The sequence below is a fragment of the Spermophilus citellus genome (genome assembly GCF_964194105.1).
Source record: "Spermophilus citellus genome assembly, chromosome: 12".
In the NCBI taxonomy this organism is placed as follows: domain Eukaryota; kingdom Metazoa; phylum Chordata; class Mammalia; order Rodentia; family Sciuridae; genus Spermophilus; species Spermophilus citellus.
In genome coordinates this window covers 117,279,140-117,305,069 of record NC_138198.1, presented here as the reverse complement: position 1 = coordinate 117,305,069, position 25,930 = coordinate 117,279,140, and the positions used below count along the sequence as shown (strand labels likewise).

At 43.5% G+C, this 25,930-nt stretch overlaps 1 protein-coding gene across 2 annotated transcripts in view; it reads right to left on the bottom strand.

Moving 5' to 3' along the window:
- The window catches only part of TNFRSF11A (TNF receptor superfamily member 11a), a 53,724-nt gene that overhangs the window by 13,033 nt on the left and 14,761 nt on the right, over window positions 1-25,930 (bottom strand). The window contains exons 2-9 of one of the 2 annotated variants that reach the window (XM_081263766.1): window positions 17,803-17,884; window positions 16,494-16,619; window positions 12,831-12,974; window positions 9,284-9,377; window positions 7,626-7,720; window positions 6,155-6,268; window positions 2,507-2,559; window positions 166-940 (exon numbers count right to left, since the gene is read on the bottom strand). In XM_081263766.1, the coding sequence (XP_081119892.1) occupies window positions 166-940; window positions 2,507-2,559; window positions 6,155-6,268; window positions 7,626-7,720; window positions 9,284-9,377; window positions 12,831-12,974; window positions 16,494-16,619; window positions 17,803-17,884 (1,483 nt within the window). The remainder of the gene's footprint in view (window positions 1-165; window positions 941-2,506; window positions 2,560-6,154; window positions 6,269-7,625; window positions 7,721-9,283; window positions 9,378-12,830; window positions 12,975-16,493; window positions 16,620-17,802; window positions 17,885-25,930) is intronic. The other variant, XM_081263767.1, reaches the window with a different exon arrangement.

The following is a 25,930-nucleotide window of genomic DNA, read 5'->3' as shown; positions in this document are numbered from 1 at the left end:
CAAACCAAAACCCCTCTGGAAAAACACTAATTAAGAGAAAATGGTCAGGCTGAATTTTCCCCATGTCAATTTCCTTTTCCCTAAATGGCCTGATAATTGCCCCCAAACCTTAGCCCAAGAACAGGGCTTTTTGCTCAACTGTGGGAGACCAGGAGAATCACTCACCAGTGGCAGGTGGCTGGTCACTGGGGGCGGTTCCAGACCCAGCGCTTCCCCTTGCTGAGCTGGGAAGCCTTACATCAGCCCCGTCTTCAGGCTTGTCTCCCCACTCTGCGCCACCAGCCACTTCTTCAGAGGGAGGGCCCATGCCGTGGGCACTCTGGGGCAAAGGTCCATGTTTCAGGGAACCCATAAGGGGCTCCTGGTCCTCCCCAGGAGGGCTCCCACAGCCTGTGTAGCTGTCCCCCAAGCTGGAGCTGGCTGCCCAGGGGGCATAACTGCCACCCTCCACCTCTTTTTGCAAGTACTTTTCGGGGGACACGGGAATCCAATCAGTTCTGCACGGGGGCTCCGTGAAGTGGCAGCTTTCTGAGTCCACTGTGCTCTCAGTCCCCGTGAAGCACTGGCTTAAACTGTCATTCTCCCCCACCTCCAGGGGTTCAGGGAAAGGGGGTGCGGATTTGCTTCCAGGCTGGGTCAGGAGCTGTAAACACTCTGGGGGCTGCGGGGGCCTGTCCATGTACTCATCCTCCATAGGAACCTGCCTGCTGGAGTCCACCTTGACCTCCACCTCGCTGACCAAGGAGAACATCCCTGCATCTTCGCCCTGTGCACAGGGCTCACCTCCTGCACACGCACCCCCACAGACACCAGCTCCGTCTGCACAGCACATAGCTTCTGGAACCATCTTCTCCAGCGTCAGCAGTAAGACACCTTCACACACTTCACACTGACTGGAGCCTGCTGAGGGAGCGCTGAGACAGCTGTCGCCTGAGGACGCCTGCAGATACAAATTCAGAAGGCAGAGGCGTTAATACCCAGAGTTATTAGAACATGTTCAGCTAAACACTGCTGAAAACAGTGTTTATACTAATTATTTCCACCATAACAAGTACAGATGGCACATCCACGCGATACTTTATTTGTGCTATTCAAAATTATCGAGTGTAGGAGAATCCTAAAATGGAACACAACCAGAAATGAATGGATCTTACTGCATTTCAAAGGAATAGAATATCCACACAAAAGGGAGGAAAGAGCTAACCCACATAATGTTTCAACACAGTATTTTGACTCTGTACCCTCAATATAAATATATAAAAATGACATCATACTGGATACTGTAGTTGGTTGCTATACTGGAAGCTCCAGTCGGTAGCTCTGTGCTTTGCTGTGGTATAGGTTAGTAATTCTAAACCTACCTTCTGTGTGTTCTAGAACTGAGCAAATGAGTGAACACATTGATATCAAGTGGAACCAGGTGTCCTACTGCTAGAGACAGAAGATCTAAATATGAGAAAGGGGAGACAAGAAGGATCCTGGATCCCGGGTTCCAGATCCTAGAACCAGAGAGGTCAGCATAGGGTTTAAAGTTGATAGATTTTTATACGTAAGAAAATAAATCTAAAGGACAAAATGGAATTTGAATATTCAATGTGGACTGGGGGATAGTATTACACCACTGTAATACTACCTTGATTTTGATAAAGGTACCATGGTTATATATGAGAGTGTCCTTGTTCTTAGGAAATACACACTGATGTGTTTAAGGATATGGGGACACACTGCCTTTATTCACTCTACAGGGATTCAAGAAAAAAAAAATGTGCATTTTCATATGCATGCACGGAGAAAGAAAAAGAATAAAGCAATGTGATAAAATGAAAACACTTGTGAATCTGGGCTGTGGACGTTGGTTGTAATATTCTATTTTGTATAATTTTGAAATTATGTTAAAATAAAAATTTCCAAAACAATTGCAAAGTAAATGAAAGTGGTAGCTCATTCCTCCTAAGAATCTGTACTAGGAAATCAAGATTTATACTAAAAAATAACATATACACAGAGGTGACAGAGAGGAACGAGGACTGGAGTGTGGTCCAGTAGAGAGCGCTTGCCCAGCATGTGCCTTGGGTTTGATCCTCAGCAGCACAAAACAAAACAAAACAAAAAAATTAAAAGAGTGCTGGGGCACTAAGGCATATGCCTATAATCCCAGCAATTGGGGAGGCTGAGGCAGGAGGATCACAGGATCCAGGCTAATCTCAAAATAAAATGCAAAAGGGCTAGGGATGCAGCTCAGTGGTAGATGTCTCTGGGTTCAATCCACAGTACAAAAAAAAAAAAAAAAAAAAAAGGAGAATAAAACATAAAGAAAAAGAGGCATTTAGAACGAAGAATGATGGGCCCTGGTTATGCAGTAGGGATCAGTGGTGGGATTTGAGGTTTGCACACCATGTATGCAGGTGCTAAATAAGCAATGGGGCTCAATGGTTGATGAATCAGAGTTAAATCAGTCTAACTGTTCCAAGGACCTAAGGGAGACCCCAAAGAACTTTAACTTTACCTTATTTCCACCTATGTGACGGCAAGCATCATTGATCCAGTGCCACAAATTAGCTAGAAAAACAAAGCAAGGATAAGGGTTTCATATTATAATTTCCCATTTCTTTATTTTAAAAACAAATTTTATTTTTATAATGTTATAGGACAAATGTAGGTCTCAAAAAGTTTCTCGAGGGTCTGGGGTTGTGGCTCAGGAATAGAGTGCTCCCCTAGCACGCACGAGGCCCTGGGTTCTATCCTTAGCACCATATAAAAATAAATAAATAAAATGAAAGTATTGTGTCTAACTACAACTAAAATATATTTACAAAAAAAAAAAAGTTTCTAGAGTGACGCAATTAACTTATCCATCATGTCACAGTGACCCATTTTGGGGTGTGTGTGTGTGTAACATGAGCTGATATGGACTCATTTCACAAAAATCCTAAATACAATATTGTTCTCTGGACTTGTTCACCCTACATATCTTTCTGCTATTTTGTATCCTTGATGTACAACTCCCCATTTCCTGTAGATGGAACTTTTGGTTCTCTTCTTTTATGAGTCCACATGTAAGTGAGGTCAGCAATAATTTTCTGTTTGTGTGGCTCACTATTAAGGATCACAAGTCAGTTCAATATTATCTTTACTCATCCTCCACTGCAAGTATTTCAGTGACCATTTCTGGATGTAAAAGCACTTAAAAAATAAATCAGCTGGGGCTGGGGGCATATAGGCTAGGGGTAGAGGGCTTGCCTGGAGCATCAGGCCCTGGGTTCCATCCCCAACACCATACATGCAAGAAAATAAACAATTAAATAAATATATAAATGAATGAACTGCCTTAAAGGCTACAAAGGCATCTTACTCCTATTAAAAACAGAGCTTCCTGTCTTGCGTACAGCAAACCATGGCCCACTAGTGTTCTGCTAAATACCTGTGGGCACACCTGGGCTCCCAGAGCTGCTGTGATGTCTACAGGTGTTCTCATTCCTTTAACACATTTTCTTTGACTTTGAGGCATGGTAAGGTAAAAAGAAGATGTCTAGGAGCTCAAATATATGTACAATAAAAGGGAGGTGCCTGCTAGAGAGCTAAGCATCAGACTCACTGAGTTCTGATGGGTCCCCCTTTTTTTCTATGCCTTCTTGCTTCTCAGAATATGTTCTGTGGCATATGGAAAGGACACTGCCATTAACTTTTATAAAATAGAAGTGATAAAGTCTAAAAAGTCAGATCCATGAATTTTTTTTAAAAAAACTATGAATTCATATTATACAAAGATAAAATTTTATCCCACCTCAATGAATATTCCATTTTAGATTAGCAATTAAAATTGAAGCAGAGTCATCAGTTCTTTGGTGGAAGATAACTGCAGTTCATAAAGATGCTGATCATCTCATACCTACTGAGCCCTGAAACGTACCCGCATGGTGCTAAGCAGAGCATACACGTTATCTCGTCTATGCTGTAGACTATTATGTGACCTTATACAGTTTATTTAACCTCTCTGGGCCTCAGTTTCCTCATCAGCACAGGGGGAAACAGTAGTGCCTGCCTCGTGAAGTGCTTTGTGAAGATTCCCTGAGCACAAGTTAAAAATGCATGTAACCGTGTGGCACACAGTCAATAGCCAACACATGTCAGTTATCACTATCATCACCACCATTAGTCTTCTTTCTTTTCTATAATTTTGAAATTCAATCAAAATAAAATTACCCCAAATAAAAGGACAGTTGCAGTTCTTTCCTTGCAGGATTCAGTTTTAGACAAGCACAAAGGATACTAAAAGTAATAATACTTGTGCACAGATCCACCATGATCGTCTCTCCCCTGGAAAATGGACAGCAACAGCTTTCCAAGATGGTGCACATGCATCCACTCTTACTGCACCCCCAAATTTGTTTTCTACACTAAAGCAAGAGTGTTGTCCTTGGCTAAGAATAAGGAGCGAACTTCTTAGTAGGTCTGAAGGGCTGTGGCATCTGGCTCATCTTGCTCCAGGTCCCCAACTTTCTGCTCCAGCTTCGTGACTCTTTCACCCCCCTCTCACCATGCTCCCCTTTCCCGATTCCTCTCAGTGGGTGTGCTGGGGCTCCTCCTTGATTCCCTTCAGGCTAGTAAATTCCAGCTGGTATTTCTGGTCTTAGCTCACCTGTTTCCTCCTCTGAGGTGCCTGGGCTGACCCCAAGACTGGACAGACCCTCCGCCACCTCTCCCTGGAGCTTCCACTCCTACCATTTCGGTTTCAGTTTCATTCTGGGAGCCCAACATGTGCCTTGGCTCTGCCAGGAGTGCACTGGTCTGGGGCTCTCCACACTGAGGCCCAGCGCCAATCCAGTCCTTGGTGGCCAATAAACATGTGGAATGAATGGATGAGGACAAAGCTAAGAATCCTAATTCCCTAAGTCACTGATAGGTCTATTGTTTTCTCAATAAGATAGGGTGGGAAATGTTTTTAAAAGTAACAACAAAAACCAAAATATCAGGAAGTCTGTCCTCTCACCTCAACACGACTGTTCAAGTGATCCTCATCATCTGAACAATGGGGCCTCATCATCCAAACCCCCAGCTATGACTTCAAGGAAGTAAAATTGCATCACTTCCCAGGCCACCCTGGGCAGCATTTCTGCTATTTTATCTATGACACAGTGTGGACTACCATTTCCTTCATCTCTCCTCCATCACTTCATTGCTAAAACCTTTATACCATGGACTCTGGCCTTTCCTCTCCTCTCTTTTTAACAATAACCTTTAATTCCCTCAGTCATGAAAGGCCTCTTTAAAAAGGTGGGCCCCACTCAAACACTGCTCTCTGCTTAACAGTGGCATCTTCAATTCCCATCTGGCTTTGCCAGATGTTATATTAGGCATTGCCAGTGTTATATTAGGCAATGCAAATAGTAATAAAAATAGCAAGACATACAGGGATCCACAAAGTTCACGGAGAGCAGAAGCGGACGAGGTAAACAGGTGAGCACCAGGAGAGGAAGGGGGAATGTCAGGTGCTCCAGAAGAGAATGATTTGAGCAGTGAAGTACTAAGAAGCATCTTTAGCAAATCTAGGGGAGCCATGAGTCCTTGAATAAAAATGATTCTTTGAGTTTTGTCGAATAAAATCCAAATACGATGTGATGTTTAAAGATACCATCCAAATTAACACTTGATTTCCCATTCTAAGAAGGAGCACCTCATTTTGACTAAATGTAAGGTAACTCATTTTCATAATTTTAGATTCACATTTCAAGATAACAACCCTAATCAAAACCTCACCTGCCATTTATCTGCACATTCTGTTTCACATGGGTACATGGAAAATGGATAAATTCCAGGATAAAAGCAAGCAACCCCCTGCATATGTGCTGCTGCATGCTCGACAGCTTAAACACAAGCTCACAAGTCATCAGTTTCCTGATGGGATATTCTTGTTAGCGTTTATACAAATCGGCACAATGTTGGCTTCTTGTTTTGCTTTTATTTTATTTTGCTAGAGAACAATGACTAAGATACAAAGGGTGTTTTGCCTTTAAGTACAGTCATCTCAAGGCTCTTATTTAAGCAGGTCCCATAGACAGTCAGCGCACAATGTACTCCTGTTCCAAAGCATTTGCCTAGAACTGTATCTATTTCCTTGAAGACTATCTCTGAAGCACCAGCATAGACACAATACCTGTTAGCGCTTTCCCTTTTTTCCTATGGTAAATGCCAAAGATGACGATGGCAATTAAGGCCACAGATATGAAGAGAAGCAGAATAATTAAACTGGGCAAGTAAATCCGTGGTTCTGTATTGGAAGAAAATGAGAAATGTGGCATTAAAGATTATGTTAATTTTTTTACATTTAAAATCAAAACCTTATAAATCTTATCCCAGGATCAAAGATGTGGGTCTGGGATATCAGAAGTAGGAAGCTCCCCACCCCGGACTGCATTTGCCAGGGAGCACTCACAGTCTGAAGGGTTGGCTCCCCACCTCGCCCACCCTGCTGGTCTGGCTTCACTGCACTGGAGGCCACCCCAGCGCATCATTATGTCTCCATGATTACGTTCTTAAGAACAACTCTAGTCACATGCACCCACGATCCTGCTTCACCTCTGCTTGCCTCCAGAACCCTTCACTGACCAGCTGGAAGACCTCATCACACTGCTGTCCAAATACCAACATGGCACCAGGGTTTTGCTGGCTATAAGAACACAACGGCCCCTTTGGGAAGCATTTCTGTTATTTTGTCTATGATACAATGTGGATGCCTCCACTTCCTTCATTCCTCCCTCCTCCATCGCCTCATTGCTAGCACCTCTATATTCCACACCTTTGGTTTCCTGGACCATGACCTTTCCTTTCCTTCTCTCATTTCAGAATAACCTTTAGTTCCCTCAGTTATTTTCATGCTGTCTTCAAAATGGTCTTTTTTAAAAATCTCTTCTCTGAGTGTGTAACTCCATGTCCAGATGCTTTAGTGCCCTTCTGCTCCTGTTCTCTAGGATGTCAAATCTGGACCTCTCATTTTCTTGGCCACAACCTGTTAGCTCTATCGCCCTGTGGCTGGCATTCTCTTGATTTAGTAGAAAGGTCTGCTTGCCACTTCTGCCGTCTCTTCAGTGTGCAGACCCACTGGCACACTGACCTACTCACCCAGAGTAACCAGCATCTTTCTGTCCGTCTTTAAAATTGTATAAGATTGATTGGTTCCACAAATAATGTTCCACAAATAATGACTGCTGGATTCTCACAAATTGTTTCCTCTGGTTGATAACCAGTTTCCCCATGGATACTCTCACTGTGACCACCACCACCCTTCCATGTCTGGGCATTTTCATTTATGTTTTCAGCCTTTTCTTTTCTTTTTCTTTGTACATTAATACATTATCAGTTATTCCATTGTAAAAAAAAATGATCAAGTAGCGTAGTATGCACAAAGCCCTGAGTTCAGTCTCAGCACTGCAATCCATCAATCAAATAAAAATCAACATATCTGGAATTGAAATACTGATACAAATGAAATATTGAGCTGACCATGGTTAGGATGAAATGAAAAGGGATAGCTGAAACCCTGCACGTGCAGCCTGTGGTTCTGGAGAGAGCGAGACAGCTGACCATGCTGGGCACGTCTACCCTCCCACAGACTCCGTCAAGCATACCCTTTGGTGGTTTTCTAGATGGCAGGGAAGAACTGCAAACCACGTCTGATTTCTCTGTTCCAGGATATTCCTCTATCTTTCCAAGGATGGTACAGCTGTGGAGGGAAAAGTAGTTAAGTGCTTTGGTTTAATATTCTTGTTTAAAATACCAAACAATCTACTGCAGTAGATGGGGCTCCAATAAAGAACAACCAAATGCTTCAATTCCTGTGGCTCAGTGATAAACGTTAGACGAATACTCTTTTGAAGTTGAAAAACACTTTCAACATAAAACTTGGATAAATGGATCAGAAAATTAACATTTAATCAGAATATATGAGAAAGTGAAAGAATCACTACATTGATTATTAGTATTCAACAACAAGTATGCAATGACCCAGGACCCAGAAATTCCACTTATAGACAGACTCACAAAAGGGTGCCACTAAATATACAGATTGAACATCCCTAACGTCTGAACTGTGAAAATCTAAAATTTTTTGAGCACTGATATGACACCACAATGAGAAAATCCCAAACCACTAAATTTAGGTTTACTCACAAAAATAATTGAAAATATTGCAAAATATTACCTCCAGGCTATATGTATAAGGTACATATCAAACATAAATGAAGTTTGTGTTTAGACTTGGATCCCCTCCCCAAGACAAACTCATTAGGTAGATATTTATAGCTGAAATCAGAAATAATTCTGGCCCCAAGCATATTGGATAGGAGATTCTTAAACTATTTATGGGATTATTCATTACAAAATTAGTTATTACTATAAGAGACTAAGAACAGTGCAAATCCCTCTCAGTCCCTACTGAAAATCTCTATTTATTAAACAAATTATGGTACATTTCTACGATGAAACACTATTCAGAGCTGGGCATGGTGGTGCACTCCTGTAAATCAGTGTCTAAGGAGGCTGAGGTAGGAGGATCATGAGTTCAAAGCTAGCCTCAGCAACTTAGCAAGGCCCTGAGCAGCTTGGTGAGGCCCTGTGTCAAAACAAAATATAAAAAGGGCTGGGGATGTGGCTCAGTGGTTAAGCACCCCCGGATTCAATATTTAATTCCTGGTACCCCCCAAAAAAGAGCAAGAAAGAAATACTATTTAGCTATAAAGACACACACACACACACACACACACACACACACACACACTGTGAATAAATATAGAAAGTGCTTAAAAAATAAGTGGAAAAAACTCAAGGTGCAAACATTTATATAGCTAGAAAGTTTCTATACGCATACACACAACACATACCCACAAGTTTCTGGATGAGTAAACCATGATGACATTGGGAAGTTTGGAAAAGCAGTGGTGGTAAGTGAATGATAATAAATGTCATGAATCGGGCTGGAGGTGCGGCTCAGTTGAATGCCTGCAGAGTATGCTGGAGGCCCTGGGTTCAACCCCCAGCACCACACACACAAACACAAGTTATAAAATTATAAATCATTTTCAACCAAACAAGTTTAGAAAAAGGAAAAAAGAAACTGCAACTCTAAGTTACTGACTATTGAATCTAAAAAGTGGCATGAAGTGCCCATACACACCCGGATGAAGAATTGGCTTGACTGATTTATTTTTCCCACACTGAATTGACAAGACAGTGGAGGTTGGATTGTTTAAAACTTAAAAATTCCTTTGGTCCCTTTGTGGTCACTTACTTGGTCCAGGGTTTGCATTTGTCCGTGGAAGAAAAGGCATCTGAGAAGTAGCCTACGTGGCAAGGCTTGCACACCGTGTCCATGTTGAGCTGCACTGTCACAAAAACCAAGAGAAACAAGCAAGGACACTTAGAGACCAGTCAGATGTTCTGGAAGAGCCGCTGCTCCCTGCTCCCCTCTCCCCCTCTAGGCCTTGCCACGGGTGTCTAATGGCTCTAACTCCCCCTCCCCCCAAGCCCCTTCCTTGGGCCTGGGAAGCAGTTCTGATACCAGGGGTGAGCTGCAGAATTGTGTTCAGAAAAGCAGGGGTCAGTACTGCCACTATCTGAAGTCCAGGTCCAGGCGACTCTGGTCCTGAGCTTCTACTGCTCAGAAGACCATCCTGAGCACCCCGTGCTGTTTCCTGGCCTGGGAGCCTGTGTCTCCTGTTTTTGCCATCTGGCTCTGTTTTAGGCAGGCACCTCTGCTATCCCCTTTCTGCCTTGACAGATGGCTAACCCAGCCTTCTTCTGCAGGGGATGTCAATTCTATTACTGCTTTTAAGGGAAATTTATTGTTCTGATCCCTTCTTGTAAGCTTAATCTCACACGTTCAAATATTATTGAAGTGTCAAAAAAGGTTTCTAAAACAAAACAAAACAAAACCCTGTGGGTCTCTTTCTTTTAAAACAAAAGTTTGGTGTCCATCGTTTGCTGTAAAGGGCTGCACAGTGGAGCCCTTGTGGTCTCTGCTGCACCTACTCATAGCAAAAAAGCAATCGTAGACAAGATGTAACACAAATGGATATTGCTAATTTCCAATAAAACGTTATTTATAAGCACAAATGGTGGGAGGGATTTGGACCCCTCCTTAATCCACAGAGCTCAAAGCAGGTGTTGATCCTTGTTAGTAAACTTGACTTGACTCACTCATAGTCCTCATAAACTGCATTATTAAAATGAGAAGTGCCTCAGATTTCCTCAATTACCTTCACTGCAATTGGCACATGATGAGATGACCCTTTGGTGGCTACTATAAATCATAATCGGGCAACTGGTGGTACCAAAACCACAAATTACTCTTGAAATTAGTAGCACTTCTGTGATTTATTTTCATGAATATAACATGAAAAATAAGGAATTAAACTTTCTTTGTACAAAGTCAAATAGAAAGTACATTCTTAACTTCTGCAATTTGGCTCAGTAAGCAAAGCACCTGTGCCTGGATTTGGCAATATAATTTGCCTTGATATTGATTCAACAAAGGCCAGTTAACATCTAGTAGGTCACATTAATTCAAATGTGAACTAATTCAAATTAAAAGATAAATACAATCTAGAAGATTCTGAGAATCCCTCAAAAACAAAGAGGGTTCCAAAGGCATTTCCAGGAATATAAAGTTTTGAGGGTATTAATTCCCACACACTGGACTTGGTAAGACTGACAGGCCAGAAGCATCCTGCAGACTGCCCTTTCCTTCTCCCTCTTGCAATCATGCTTCTCCTACCTACAAAGGAATGTATGCTTTTCATCTATCACCAAATCCTGCCTGGTGCCAAGCTTCAGACATGTTGGACAGAGCAACAAGTAAAAATACTGGTGATGGAAAATTTTTCTGTAGCCCGTCCAGCATCTGACTTTCCCTATCTATTCAGAACAAAAATATGGCCATACAAATGGGGAATTGGGGACCAGGTTGAGCCGTTCTGAATTTAAATGTGTGCAAGGTGGGGCAGAAAGGAAATTCTCATTCAACCATTTTGGTCCCTCTATTTTCTACTGTCAAATATACATTATTCCCAAAGGTGAAAGGCAGACAACGTGGACCAGGAACCTGCAGGTGGCAGCACCTGTTTCAGGCAGGTGACAAACTTGTGCAAAGGCTCTGGGCTTCTGAGAATCAGAATTTAGAGGGATCTAGCTGTGATAGGAAGGTATATTTTAATAACTTAAAAATTAGGCTGTTTCTAAGAGAAAGTATATGTGGGTTAGTCAATGTATTTGAAATAAGGGCTGACTGTGCCAGCTGAACTCAGTGATAAGCCCTTTTTTATTTTTTATTTTGAGACAGGGTCTTGCTAATTTGCTTAGGGTCTTGTTAAATTGCTGAGGCTGGCTTTGACATTTTGATCCTCCTACTTCAGCCTCTGGAGCCTCTGGGATTATGGGTGTGCACCTCTGCATCCAGCAAGTATTTTGGTTTTTAAAAAAGTGCCTCTGAGTTACAGATGAACAGTCATAAATAATCATCTGTTACATCTTGAAAAAACTACTTTGTTATGTTTCCTGGAAACAAGGAAAGAAAATGATTCTAAGAAATACTTTTATAAGTCTAAAGGATCTCTATTTCTTTACTTTAAACAAAGGTGAAGGACACAATTGAGTTCTCAAATGATAGATCATTAAGGATAACTTAGGTCATGTCACTTTGTGATAGTGGACACTCCTATAACATAAGTCTTTCTTTCTAAAACAACAAAAAGTGGAAACGGAATTGATGTTCAATTCTGTTACATTTTAGCAATAAGTAAGTAATATTCAACTGTGAATATATAATTGGGAAAAAAGCCCACTGGTGAAGTTCAAAAGCTTTTGCCTTTTTTTAATATGCATATACTAAGAGTTTAACCCAGCTGTGCTTTACCATTGAGCTATATCCCAGACCTTTTCGTTTTTTTATTTTGAGAAAATAAATTGCTAAATTGCTGAGGCTGGCCTTGAACTTCAGATCCTATGGCCTCAGTCACTGGGATTACAGGTGGGTGCCACTGCTCCCAGCAAAAAGTTTTTACTTTTATGATTATAACATAGCAAAAACATATTCATTCTTGACTAATTGTATAATAATAAATGTGGTAACAATCAGTCTGCGGTGGAGGGAATGTCTTTAATACCGAGAAGCTTATCCCAATAATTTTTTTTAATTGATATTTTAAAATATGCACCAATTTTTTAGTGTAAAGGAATGTAATAGGGTGATTAGTGTAAGCCCTCCAAGCACAAAAATATACTAGGATAAAATTCTGTAGGGAAGGTGGCGTGGCTACCAGGGAAAGAAAGGAGCTTTTAAATTCCCAGCAGTTAAGTAGACTAGTGCCTGTTTAATTGGATGATGGTGGGTATCAAACTGCTATTTTGTTTACATTCCAAGGACTGTTTTAAAAAGCATTATTGCAGTTGTAATTCCCTGATAAGTCACTCTTGAAATTTGTAACAAAAATTGCAGATGTCAACTTCAAAACGTGCCCAGAGGAGCATGTTTGTTTTAAATTTCTTCTAAGGATGTGCACAATTAAAAAAAAATGTTGGAGGATCCCTGTGCTATCCTGTTTGTCCCTTTGTGGGACAAACCGGAGTGACACAGTGGCTGCTCACATTCTCTCTGGGGAACCCTGGCTGGGGATCCATTCCCAGGTCTTGCCCGCGCCTACAGCTCCTGGAAGATCAAAGCACCGCCCTCCCTTCCCGCTCCTCCGTTCCCCTGGCCCCCTGGAGCCTTAGTGACAGGTGTTAGAGCTGTCTGGGGCTCCCTTTGCCCGGTGTAGCCGTGGCGCGTTCTGCAACCGTACAGGGGTGCTGGGCGCCGAAGCCCGGCGCGCACTCGGCGTTGCGGCGGCAGCACTCGCAGTCCTGGCTCCAGTGGTACCCGGCGGTGCAGGCGCAGCGCCGCGGGGCCGTGCGGTTGCCGGGGTCCACCGCCACCAGGGCCTTGCCTGTGGGAGACAAGAGACAGGTCAGCAGGAAGGCTCTGACGCCCGCCCCTGTCACCCCGCTGTCACCCAGCCCGAGCCACCCCAGCAGGCCGCCTGGCTGGCTTACAGTGATTCATCAGGACACGGTTTAAGGAAGTCCCCAGTTCCTCCTCGCACTTCCTGTGTGCCAGCAGGTCCCCCCCCCCTTTCCTCTCCCTAATAACCACCAGTTTTGTGAGCTGTCTAAAAAGTCAGTTTTCATGTTAGTAGCAAGATTTAGGACTCCTAGCAAGATTGAGCACAGCGTCTTGATTTTTAGTGCACTCAAATATCATCAATATTGGTGGAATGAGACGGACATTCCTACCCTATGTACGGGTGTGATTGCACGAAGGGTGACTCTAGGTCAGGTACAACCAGAGAAATGAAAAGTTGTGCTCCATTTGTATAAAAAATTTTTTTAAAAAAATCATCAATATTATTAATAGCAAGGCTAGTCTGGACCCAAGAGAACAGGGTTCCTAGAGATTCAGGACTCATCCTGAGTTCCTAAAGGGGGTTAGGTAAGTGGAGAAAGTACAGAGGCAGGTGGGAAGGTATACTTGGGAATCAGTCTTGATTCCAAAGGAAGCCAACACATTTTCCTCTTTTTTTTTCACAACACAAAAAGTGCTTGTCTTTTTACTCCAAATCTCCTGGCCCCTTCCAGTTTTTCTGGAATACGGTTACATGGGAATTTATCTGTTATAAACTCATACACACACACCTACACACACACACACACACACACACACACACACACACACAATCTTCTTTATAGATTTGTACTTGTGAATTCACCTATTTGCTAAAATGTATTTGTAACCCCCAAATCAATACTCAGCACTTCTGCAGTAATCTGTGGATGTGCGCAGAACCATGTAAATCTCTGAGTCACTCCACACACAGGTTCCCAGCAGAGGTCAGAAGAGGGTGCCCAGCCTTCTCATGGCAGCTCTCACACTGGAAATGAGAGTCTCTCTGTTTTCAGTCTGCCACGTTTTACCCATTTTTGTGTGCTTTTCGTTGGTGATTTCCCTGTTTAACATGGCCCCAGGTGGTGCTGAAGTTCGGTCTAGTGTTCCTGAGTGCCAGAAGGCTGTGGCGGGCCTAACAGAGAAGACACATGTGTTGGATAACCGTGTGGCATGCATTGTGCTGTTGGCCACCAATGCAATGCTAACGGTCAACAACACATCAAATAAACAGTGACACACATAAAGCCAGGTTGCACGTCAGTCAGTGGATGAAAGTGGGTTTCAGGGACCCAACCCTATACTTCCCCCAGGGGCAGTGTTTCAGGATTACCCATTCAGTGTTTATGGTGACTGTAGGTCATAACTGCTTTGACTAGAGACTCAATGTATCATGCGCGCGCGCGCGCACACACACACACACACACACACACACACTAAAAAGATATAACATTATTTAAAACATACCTGGAACCCCTATATGACTCCACTCACTTGGATTCTTCAAAGGCCTTTGTACCTTATATTCCTGAATACATATAGGAATCCCCAGGGAAAAAGAGATGAACAAACCATTCCTTGTCTCAAGTTATACGAGCAAGTAGGGGACACTCTGTTTCCATTCTTTTTAGACCTAAGTGTGGTGAATCCAGAGAAATTCTCATTGCCTTCTGTGCTCACTTGCCAAGCCTGGGTCCACTGTGCAGTACCAAGGCCAATATGCAGAAACATGTACATAATACATGAGAACATATATGGACACATACCACCTCTCTGGAAAATTCTAAGTACTCCCAGTATTGTACTCAACTGTAAGAATGTAAATTTGTGGGGTGGTGAATAATTTTGAAATATACTAAAATATTTTCATGCACCCAGTTTTAGGTTTTAATCAATTTTGGCAGTAGACAGAATGAATCTGTATTTCCAGGAGACAGCAGTGAGTCAAGGTCATTACTAAGCAGTGGGAAATAAAAGACTTGATCAGATGCTTCTGCTCAGTGGAGTTTCCATGTACCTTCTCCAACCCCAAGTGCGACAGCTGTCTCTAGCACATTAGAAAAATTATGGTTTTTAAAAGTACTGTTAAAAATTTTTTTTTCCAATGGCAGGGGGAAACTGTAAACAAGAATTAACTCAGTAGCAATGGATTCCTAGCAACTGCACTGAAGTCACTAAATAAAATGTTGCACTAAAAACAACCAGGAATCCTTGGAGAAATGACTGTTCACAGCTCTGGCAGGAAATGTCCAAGGTAAGCCTGGTATCAACAGATCCCTTGAGCATGCCTGGAGTTGTACCAGAAAACATAGGGCCACCTCAAAGAGGTGGGGTACTTTGAGCACCACCAAAATTAACAGTGACTGCAATGGAGTGAAACACCTCAAATATGTTTAAATTCACAAGTTCATAATATTAACACGAATCCCTGGAAGAAAGCTGGATGATGGAGTCATCATTCTGAAAAGTGATAAGAAGTTACATGCACGTGTTCCACCTTTCCTAAATGTACTGTACTAACAAATAGTCGATGAGGAAAATGGAGAAGAAATGAATAAAGGAAGAAGGGAGGACAGAATTAGAACGCCACCTTTCTGCAGCTCCTGATGAAAAGGGATCTAGGCCAGGTTCCGCAGCAGCTGGCAATGTCACAAAAGGAGAGAGAAGCTGCCGTTTTGTGATTCCGATATCATGTTATAAACATGAACTATACCATGTATGAAAGGGTTTTGCCAACAAAAGAAAAAGCAAATCAGAATCTGATCAACCTCTAGATCTTGCAGCCAATTTACAGGGAACATGGGGGACAGAAGAGGAGGTTAAATGGCATTGAGGGGGTGTAAGCAGCCAAATCCAGACTGGAAGCTCCATGGGGAATAGAGAATCACAGATTCTTCACATGAAAACAGACTAGAAAAAAAAGGCCCTTTAGGTTAGGAGACCCGAGAGACATAGTTTGATCCTGATTATTACAAATTATAACTTTTTTTTTAAAAAAGGAGGCAAAAAAAATCAAAGTTGCATGGTAAGGAGATCAAGCTCCAGAGCTAATCAAACATTTACGATGTAGGAAAAAGGTTTATGAGTCCAAAAACGGGTTTTGAGTCCTGCTTCTCATCTGTTAAGTTTGGAGAAGTCACTCAACCTGAGCCTCAGTTTCCCCATTTTTAAAATGAGACAGGCATGGCTACCTTACAGGGTTCAAAGGGGTTAGGGAGAATCCAGTGGTTCAACTGTGGGAATATCATGAAAACATTTTGTCCCCTGTAAAATGTGTTCATGATTAAATGCAGCATAAACATATTCCTGAACATGAGGGTTCCCAATGAAGAGCTTTAACCCAGGGCTTTGGAAATCTAAAACCCGTCTTCCTGGGGGTCCACGGTCATAACTTCTTCCTGTGCCCTTCAAAAGAAATAGCATTGGCTATATCTTAAAAAGCTTATATAGAAGAGGAGACTTGAAGGACAGAGATGAACACTGGGTTTCCACACTTGCCACTGACATACCCATGTGACGAACCCACCTGTATCGCAAACCTTATGCAGCAAGCATTTATCTTCCTCATTCCAGGTATCCAAATATTCATCCGGGCCACAGGGCAGACACACACTGTCAGAGGTAGTAGTGCATTTGGAAGACATGTACTTTCCTTAAATTGGAAGGAGGAAAAATGCACCAATCAAAAACAACAACCAAAGCCCAACACAAAACAACATCCCAAAACACATTAAACAAAACCAAAACAAAAGAACACACTGGCCAGGGGTGTATGCAGCTCAAGAAAAGAGCATGTACCTAGCATGTGTGTGGCCCCCAACACCAAATAAATAAATAGAGCATTAATCTATTGGTGTAATCTGCATGTCCATGATCCCAAGATGACCCCTGAGATAATGCTACACATGGGATGAGGCTACACTGCACCACGAGCTGGAGCTCTGCTCAAACACCTGTCCCAAGTTTGCTATGCCTCCTTGGGTCCCCTCCTGGGTTTGCTGTGGTCACGGCAGTCCCTTACCCATGTAAAGGTAAGACTAGTCACATGTTGCATCCCATAACTCTGCCTATGAGTAGAACTAAAGCTTTAAACTGGGCTCTAAAAACTCGAAGGGTTGCTGGAACCCACTTGGAATAAAGTGTATAAGCAAAAGGAACTTGGTTATCCCCTCCCTGCTCCCATCTTCAAACTCCCCTCTGGGTGGTTGACGTCTTGTGGGCTCATGGTTAACTCAGTTTGACCAACCCCATGCATGTGAACCTACTCTTAAAAATCACTGGGCCTTGAGTATGCACATCCGGGGAATATCTGAAGCTGAAACACCCACAGGGTATTGTTATAATGTGATGTGACTTCCCACCTCTCCCCAAAACAATGAAAGAAGGAGGGCCCAGTGGCCTGGGACTCCTTGGGAGCGTAGAAAGGCTTGGCTGCACTCTGACGGATCAGTTGGGAAGGTGGCATCGAGTCCCTGACTGCCCTTCGACAGGTAAATGGGAGAAGGTCCAACAAGGATTGGTTGATTCAGTACTGACAATTCCAGTACAGTCATTCCAAACAAAATTTCTGTGAAAACAATTTAAAATTATTTTCTCATAAAGTGCTAAAATATGGTCTTGTCAACCTTACTGTCTCAAGAAAAAGTGTTTTGGAAAATTGTGTTTCAGCATAAATTGAGTACCAGTTTTTGAAAGTTTTTTTTTTAAGGAGATTTTATCTATTGAAGAAAGTCTATCTAAGTCCTTTTTTCATCTGGTGGAAAAACAAAACAGAATGGAAAACAGCAAAAGCACCCACTTTGGCAGATGCTGGAATGTACCAGAAGCTGGCATACCTGGTTCACATCTGTTGCAGCACCGCCCAAGATGCTGGTAATGCCTGTCACTGGTGCACGGAGGAGTGACCTGGAAGGTCACCTGAAAAGAAAAATTGACATTGGGTAGACATTACGCACAAGTTCTTTCTGGATAACACAAAAAGTGAATCGCCAAATGCACTTCTAAAAGAATCATAAGAAATACCATAAGCTACTTGTATTGTCACCTCCAAAAATGTTTAAACATTTAAAAACATTTCAGTAATGCTCACAGTGGTATGGTGCTTTACACAGCCACATACAAAACTGGCCCTAATTCTCTGAAGTCAGATGGTGGACGATATACTCAGTCAATTCTGGTCATGAAACTACAAGAACATAATGAGGCCCCTTCCTATGATTATTGCAGGGGATGTCAAATTTGGTCTTATAAGCTACTTCTGAATTTTAAAAGATGTTTAATATGGCTGAGCTTTCAAATGTTAAACAGGTAGAGAATTTTTTAAATGGACACAGCAAGGTGTTGTAAGAACTCCTCTGGTTATCCCAACCCTTGGCCACTTGCTGCCTCAAGTACTCTGGATAAGGTTAATGAAGCATTTTTGAGCCACTGTTTCTTTCTGGTCAAAAACAGTATGATTCTGATATAGTTACTGTTTGGATAGGAGGTATCCCCCAAAAGTTCATGTGTGACAATACAAGAATGTTCAGAGGTAAAATGATTGGATTATGAGAGTTAGAACCTGATCAGTAGATCAATCTACTGATATGGATTAACTCGGAGGTAACTGCAGGTAGGTGGGGTGTGGTTGGAGGAGGTGGGTTACTGGGGGCAAGACAATTTGGGGTTTATATTTTGTCCCTGGTTGGGAAGATCTCTCTCTCTCTCTCTCTCTCTCTTTGCTTCCTGGTTGCTATGTCCTGAGCTGCTTTCTTCCGCCGCACTCTTCCGCCATGATGTTTTGCCTCACCTTTGGCCCAGAGCTATGGAACCCAAATACTATGTGAACCAAAATACACTTTTCCTCTTCAAAGTGATTTAATCACAGCAATGGAAAAGCTAACTAAAACAAATGAAAATAATCATCTCTGAATCTGCCTGTCTCAGTAAAACAAAAGAAAGCCACAAACAAAAGGGCCAAGTCCCCTGTAGTCCCCAGGGAGTCTTGCAGGTCTTGGCAGGAAAGCCTCCTTCTCACCACCTTTCTTGGAATTGGTAGGTGGGGGTCACACAAGGGGCAAGGAAGACTCTGTAGACTAGGTGAACAGTCCAGACAGACTCAGCGAGGTCTGAAATGGCCTTTGGGGTCGGAGACAACATGAGACCAGCATTCTGTCTGTAGCCCCACGTCAGCAGAGGGTGCGGGGAGAGGAGAGTTGAGGCTCAGGGTCTTGAGAGTTAAGACTCCATCAGGGTCAAGGAAGGCACCATCTGCATGTTGGAAAGGTTGGAGGGAAAGTACAGAAATGATATGGCTTGGATGAAGCCATGAATCTTCAAAACACCTCAATGATGGGAGGAAGATTTTTATAAAGAAAGCATCAACCCACGGCTGGGGTTGTGGCTCAGTGGTAGAGCGCTCGCCTAGCATGCATGAGGCACTGGGTTCTATCCTCAGCACCACATAAAAACAAAATAATGTGTCTGCCTAAAACTAAGGATACATAAGTAAATAAATGTTAAAAAGAAAAGAAAAGAAAGCATCAACCCAGGAAACCCAAGGCCAGTTGAGTCCGTATCGGGGAGGGGCCTGTCTGACTCCCCCTGGCCTGGCAAGTGGGGGCAGGAACACAATGACTTTGAGGTCCATAAGGTCCCCACAGGTTACTGGGGCCAGGTGTGCCGGGAGGGTACTAAATTGGCTTGCTTCCTGGGCCCGGCTATTACACCTCATGGAAACCAGATAATATATACCGAAGGCTCCCCAAGCATTCGCCAGGTGACAGACAGCCCAGTGGGAACTGGGAAGAATGACCAAAGTGGTCATCACCCCTCTCTCTCCTGCTCTTTCTTTTACAGGAAGCCATTCCCCGTAGGAGCTGCGTCCTTTTCCAGCCTGGCATGGCAATGGACACTCGCAGGGGAGAGACAAGCAGAGGGAAATGGTAACACTGAATGTGGCTGATGAGGACTTTGACAGACAGGCCTGACGTGAGCCCAGGGACTGGTGCATGCTGGTAGCACGCAAGCAGGATGAGCGCGTGGGCGGCAGGTTTCAGACAACAAAGGTTATCAATTGCTTCTGGCCCAGGAGAAATCTACAGCGGGGTCTGTGTGATGTGTGTGTACTCTGTCTCTGTGACACACACACTAAGGTGCTTTTTAGGGGAATTCAGGGAAAGGGCTGGAATGGCCACTCAGGAGCAGTGTCAGATGCCCCTGGCTCTGTCCTGGGCTCCAGGCCTGGTGCCTGTTGAGCGTCCTTTGACTGACCACATGGACACTTCTCCTCCACCTTCGGGATCGAGGCTGTGATTCATGCACCCATCCAGCGCCTGACCCAGGAGCCACAGAAGTGAGGATTCACCACTTTCCAGATGGACCAGCTGTCTCAAGGCTCAAACAGATGTTCACAGCTTTATGCCTTCAAACCCACTTCTCCCTCCCAAGCTTCTTACCATGACTTTACATCCGGACGTGTCTCTCCCCACCAAAAAAACAGCAACAACAACAAAAACTGAGATATAGTTCACATACCACAAATGTAGTAGAGTGCCATTAAGTGGCTTTAATACATTCATGTGATTGTACAAGCGGCACCGTTCTCTACTTCCAGAACATTTTCACCATCCCAAAGCCAACTCGTTGACCTGACAGAGCTATAGGGTTACAGATCTTTTAAGGAACAGCAGAAATTTTGCATTGGGAAAATTTGGGACGGTGAAGCAGAAAATGGTGGTTTTAATCTCTCTTAAGCAATGGCTTCAGCAGAAACCTACTCTGCTCTCTAGTTACACGATGCGCTTTGAAGCACACCTTCCAACCTTCACACCAGTCACACACACACAACTTAAAAGGCAACATTTGTACATCCATATATTTAAGGAAATGCGGTTTGGGGATAAATTTTTGAGAATTTTTAAAAATCTGGAGAACTCTCAATGATGCCACACATCCTCCTGTGCCTTTACTGTCCCTTCTCCTCTCCCTTCCTGGCTCTCTGCCTCCAACTTTCCTTCCCTGCACTCTAGTGACCTGTTCTAGAAGGACCCCTTCTTAGAGGACCTGCAGGCTCCCAAGCCCCGTGCAGCGTCTGCAGCCTGTCCTGGGCTGGCCTCAGTCAGATCCCTGGCTCCGGCCCAGAAACAGGCTCGCCGTTGCTCTCTGCACGACAGATTCTGTGTTGGTGACGACTAGGAAACTGGTTCTCACCCTCCAACAGATCTTTGTGGGTCCAGGGCACTGAGGGACCTGTGCCCGGATGCTGCAGGTCACATTGGCTCTCTCCTGGCTCCCAAGTCCCAGATGGTCTCCTGAGTCCCACCTGCTTGGGCTTGGTTTCCTGTTATTCTGCACAGGATCTCCTTAGGCTGGTCTCCCCGTGTCCAGATGGCCTCCTAGATACACCCTCTGGATGTCTTCTTTTTGTGTGAATGAACAGATGTTCTTCAGCCAGATGGGTGGGTCCCTGCCCCACACAGCCAGACTCCTCCTCTTCTAGTTTTCAAGTCACCCGCTCACCCTTGGCTGCCCTGCCCACTAGCCGGTGCTGAGAGCCCCCAGGCTCCCAAGACCTTCAAGCAGCCCTGCCCTGCCCTCCAGCTGCCCAGAATTGGGACCTGCTTCACGTTCTAAGACCAAGCTCCCTCTGGTTGCCAGGTGATGGCTATGATCATTGAGAGCCATCACAGTAAAATGATAAACCCAACAAAATCCTGTTCCTGCCCAGGCTTCTGAAGGGCCTCAGCAGGGGAAGGGAAGGCTGCAGGTGTTCAGCTCCTGGGGTGAGGGTGTCAGCCACCTGCAGTGGTCTCTTTCTCCAAGATGTACAACAGAAGGCCCTGGATCGCCAAGATGAGATGTACAAATTTCTGATTATCTAGAATTTTTTCTGGCTCTTCTTTACGATGGACTTGTTTCCTTCTGAGACAAAGCTTCTGAACCTTAGCTGTCTTCATGAAGCAAATAAAGTAGAACCAACTATTCTCTTGGGAATACAGTCACATGATAACAAAATTCAGAAGGCATCACAGCCTACTTAGGAACACCTCCCTCTACCTTTCTCCAAGCTATGTTCCAATGTTACCATCCTTTTTTTTTTTTTCCCCTTGTGTATCTTTATGTAACTGTGAAGAGAACTGATCTGGGATCCACCTGGGAGACCATTCTTCATAATATTGACTCAAAAGGCCAGCGAGGACCAAATCTCTTTCCAGGACTTGTGTTTGGAGGAAATGTAAGTTGACTCGTGGAAATCAGAAGTCTTATCCAAAGCAGCCCTGTACTGACAGAGCCTTACTATAGTTTTTAATCAATAAACTATAAAAATTCAATTTGACTTGAGGCTGGGGTTGTAGCTCAGTGGCAGAGCTCTTGCCTAGCATGTGTGAGGCACTGGGTTCAATTCTCAGCACCGCATATAAATAAGTAAAATAAAGGTTCATTGACAACTAAAAAAAAATTAAAAATAAATTCAATTTGACTCACAGAACTTACACCAACTAACCTTTGTTCTCCAATAGACTGCTCCTGAATCAAAGAGTAATATTAGTCTGTTCATAGCAAACATCTTCCACACATTCAAATCCCCCCTACAGATTTCTACAAAGTTGGATAATGATGCAGTTGATTTATTTGATCTTTTCGGCCTCCCTTTCAAGTGTCTTTTTGTGTCTGGGGGACCTCTGTTTCAGGACATAAAGGCTGGGGTTTATCTCAGTGGCTGACAGAATCTTCTAGATAAGCATGTCCACGGTCTGTGCGAGGCTTTAGGAGGGATGGGAGATGACCAATTGTAAATTTAAATTCTCCTTATAAAGCTCGGTGGATTTATTTCACTACACAAAGCCATGTTGGAGCTCATTCTGAAAAACCGTACGCTGGGGGAACACGTGATTTCTGCCAGGGGAGCGACAGGGACCAGGGGCTCTGTACTCAGGGTCCTGTAGAGCAGGTTGACTTCAACATCTATTTTTCATGCTGCTAATGAGCCTGAGTGTAGGGAAAGCCATTATGGACACTAAGATTACTTTCTTGCTCCATTGAAAATTCATGCTGACACAGAACAAAGCAGAGAGACTTGGCCTCTTCTGTCAAATCAAGAGGGAAAGAACCTCACCCAGAAGGACAAGTGAGGGATTTTCCACAGATTTCATAAAACATCACTCATGACTATATTTGAGAATTTGGCTATAATTTCAGAAAGGATGGTATCAAATTTCTGAATGTTACAGTAGATTTGAACTCTGTGGTTTTGTTAAGAGAGACTATTAAATGTGAAAATAGCACTTTACTTAATAGTCCTGCCACCCTTGAAAAAAAGCCCCTTCAAGAAAATCACTACTTGGGCTGAGGTTGTAGCTCAGTGGTAGAGCACTTGCCTAGCATGTGTGAGGCACTGGGTTCGATCCTCAGCACCACATAAAAATAAATAAAAAAATAAAATAAAGGTATTGTGTCCATCTGCAACTTAAAAACAATAAAAATTAAAAAAAAATAAAAAAGAAAATCACTACTGAAGCTGACCCCAGCCAGGAGAGATTACAAAAAAATTACTAGTGACCTGGGTCCCCAGAACACCAAGGCAGCTTCCTTTCCGTGAGAGTCTCACGCTAAGAAGTCAATACTCTCCGAGGACTTAGAAGTAAACAAACAGCCAACCAACAAAGGGTAGCATCAAAGACCCAGGTGACCTGCAACCCATGCCCTTGTTTTTTCTCCTTTGAATGTTGAGAAGACAGGTCAGAGAGAAGGTCTAAGTTTCTCCCCTCACCAATGTGACAGTCAGGGAGTCACAGAGTCACCCTTTCCATTGGGAATTCTGGGAGAGCTTTTCAGCTTTCCTGCAGAAGTTTCCAGATATCCTCCTGAAGCTTTGGGGTAGGGGTACTTGTTTTGTGGTGCTGGGGATGGAACCCAGGGCCTTGCGCATGCTAGGGAGCATTCCCCCACTGAGCAGCTCTAGCTACCTGTTCCTGAGCATATGCAGAGTCATGTCTGTGAAGGGAAAGAATGCGTCCAACATCATGCTTCTGGGTTCTATAACAGAGAGTAGAAATGATACAGGGATCATTGGTGGCTCAGAAGTTAGGGCCGTTTTCTTTTTTTCTTTTGGTACCAGGGATTGAACCTAAGGGCACTTAACCACTGAACCACCTCCCCAGCTCCTTTTCTTTTTTTTCTTCACTTTGAGACAGGCTCTCACTAGGTTGCTTCTAGCCTTGCTATGTTGCTGAACCTGTGATCCTCCTGCCTCAGCCTCCTAAGTCACTGTGATTACAGCTGTGCGCCACAGCACCCAACTAGATAGGATTGTTTTCTCCAGGAAAAAAAAAAAAAAGCATGATTAAATGCTAACTAAAGTCAAGTTGGATCAGACACAATATAGGAATTATAGTGAGCAAGGACAGCGCCCAAAAGAGCTCAGTTGGAGGAGAGGACATGATACAGGTGACCTGCTAGGACAGAATGAAGTCTGGCCAGACAGCTGTACAGGCCAGGCAGGGTGGGCCTCAGTGCAGGGTGATTTTTCTACTTGGGTCTGTGATTGCAATTGGGCTTCCAGTTTGCATTAGACAAAAGAATGCTTGGCATTTCTGTAACACAACTGTCTACACTTCTACTCTTTGAGGACGAAAAGGCGAAAGACAAAAAGCTAATTCTAATCTTTAGTCCCCTCACTGTATAAGGGGCTGATAATTGTGGCCCATTCCCTGCACTGAGAATCAGATGTGATAATTGATATAAATGACTCTGCATTGGCATGTGACACTACTCCACCAATATTAAGGCTCTGCTTCATCACTTTGAAGCTGAACACCTTCCTAGTGGGTTGCTGGGAGAAGTGAGGGATGCCCCCAGTATGAGGTCTGCAGTCCAGGGGGGGATTTGGAGGGGTAGTCATGTGCACACCTGAGCAGAATTAAGTAGAAATCACTTACAGTCAGTCACTCTCTGAGGGTTACAGGAAGGAGAAAGAAGACTGTATCAGAGGCTCAGAAAGATCCCAAAGGCTGGGTTTCCCTGAGCATACCATGTTTCTTTACTTTTAATGTGGCCCTGGCAAACCAAGGCTCAGGACCCAGCACTGCAGCATGACTCGGGGGAAGTGCATGCATTAGGAAAGCGTGTTGGGTTTCAAATTTTAAAATGCTTTTTCATGGCATAAAAAACTTGAAGCATTGCTCAGAATCACTGACAAGTGATCCAAGTCACTTCCGTGGTTTTGTGTCTGGGGTTCGGCCGGTTGTGTGAGCCACCTGGGTGCACGCAGGGACAGTCTTCTCAGTGTGTCTGCTGATAAAGCTGCTGCTAGATGTTATCTGTGGGTGACTTCTGTTAAATTAGACGTTAACCAAGTTATGACCAAATGTCCTCCTAGACAGTCTCATTTCAGATGAAGTTAGAATTTCAACCTTACAGATACCCAGAGGAAAAGAGCAGACTCATTTTTCTTTTGTACAAACCAAAACTTTGCATTTCGTACTTCGGAACATTGCAGAGGCACCTAGCAGGATGCTATGTTATAAGTGAAAGACACAAACAGAATAAGGGCAGCATTTTGGGGAGATACCTGTGCACCCCAATGTATCACCTGGCAAAGTCCCTGGGGTGTGTTCACTCCACGTGGAGACCAGTGTACTAAAGAAGCTATTGGAAACTTGGAAAGCCCAGGTTACACCAGCCGGGTATGTGGTTTGAGGCCTGACAGAAGTGGACACAGAGAATCGGAAGCTTTAGCAGAAAACTCCCTGAGTATTAAAATAGAATTGATTTCAGGGGGGAAAAAAAATCTGTCAAAAGTGAGACTCAAGTGATTAGTATGATTCAAAAAGATCAGTTTAGTTTGTTTGAGAAGATTATGAAGAAAATTGACTGTCACAAAAACTACAATTGGCCTGCCACTAAAGGATGTGGGGCCATTGTGAAGTGTGAACATGTCTAGTGATAAACGAGTTTTCAAAACTCCCACCCAAAGGCACTAGT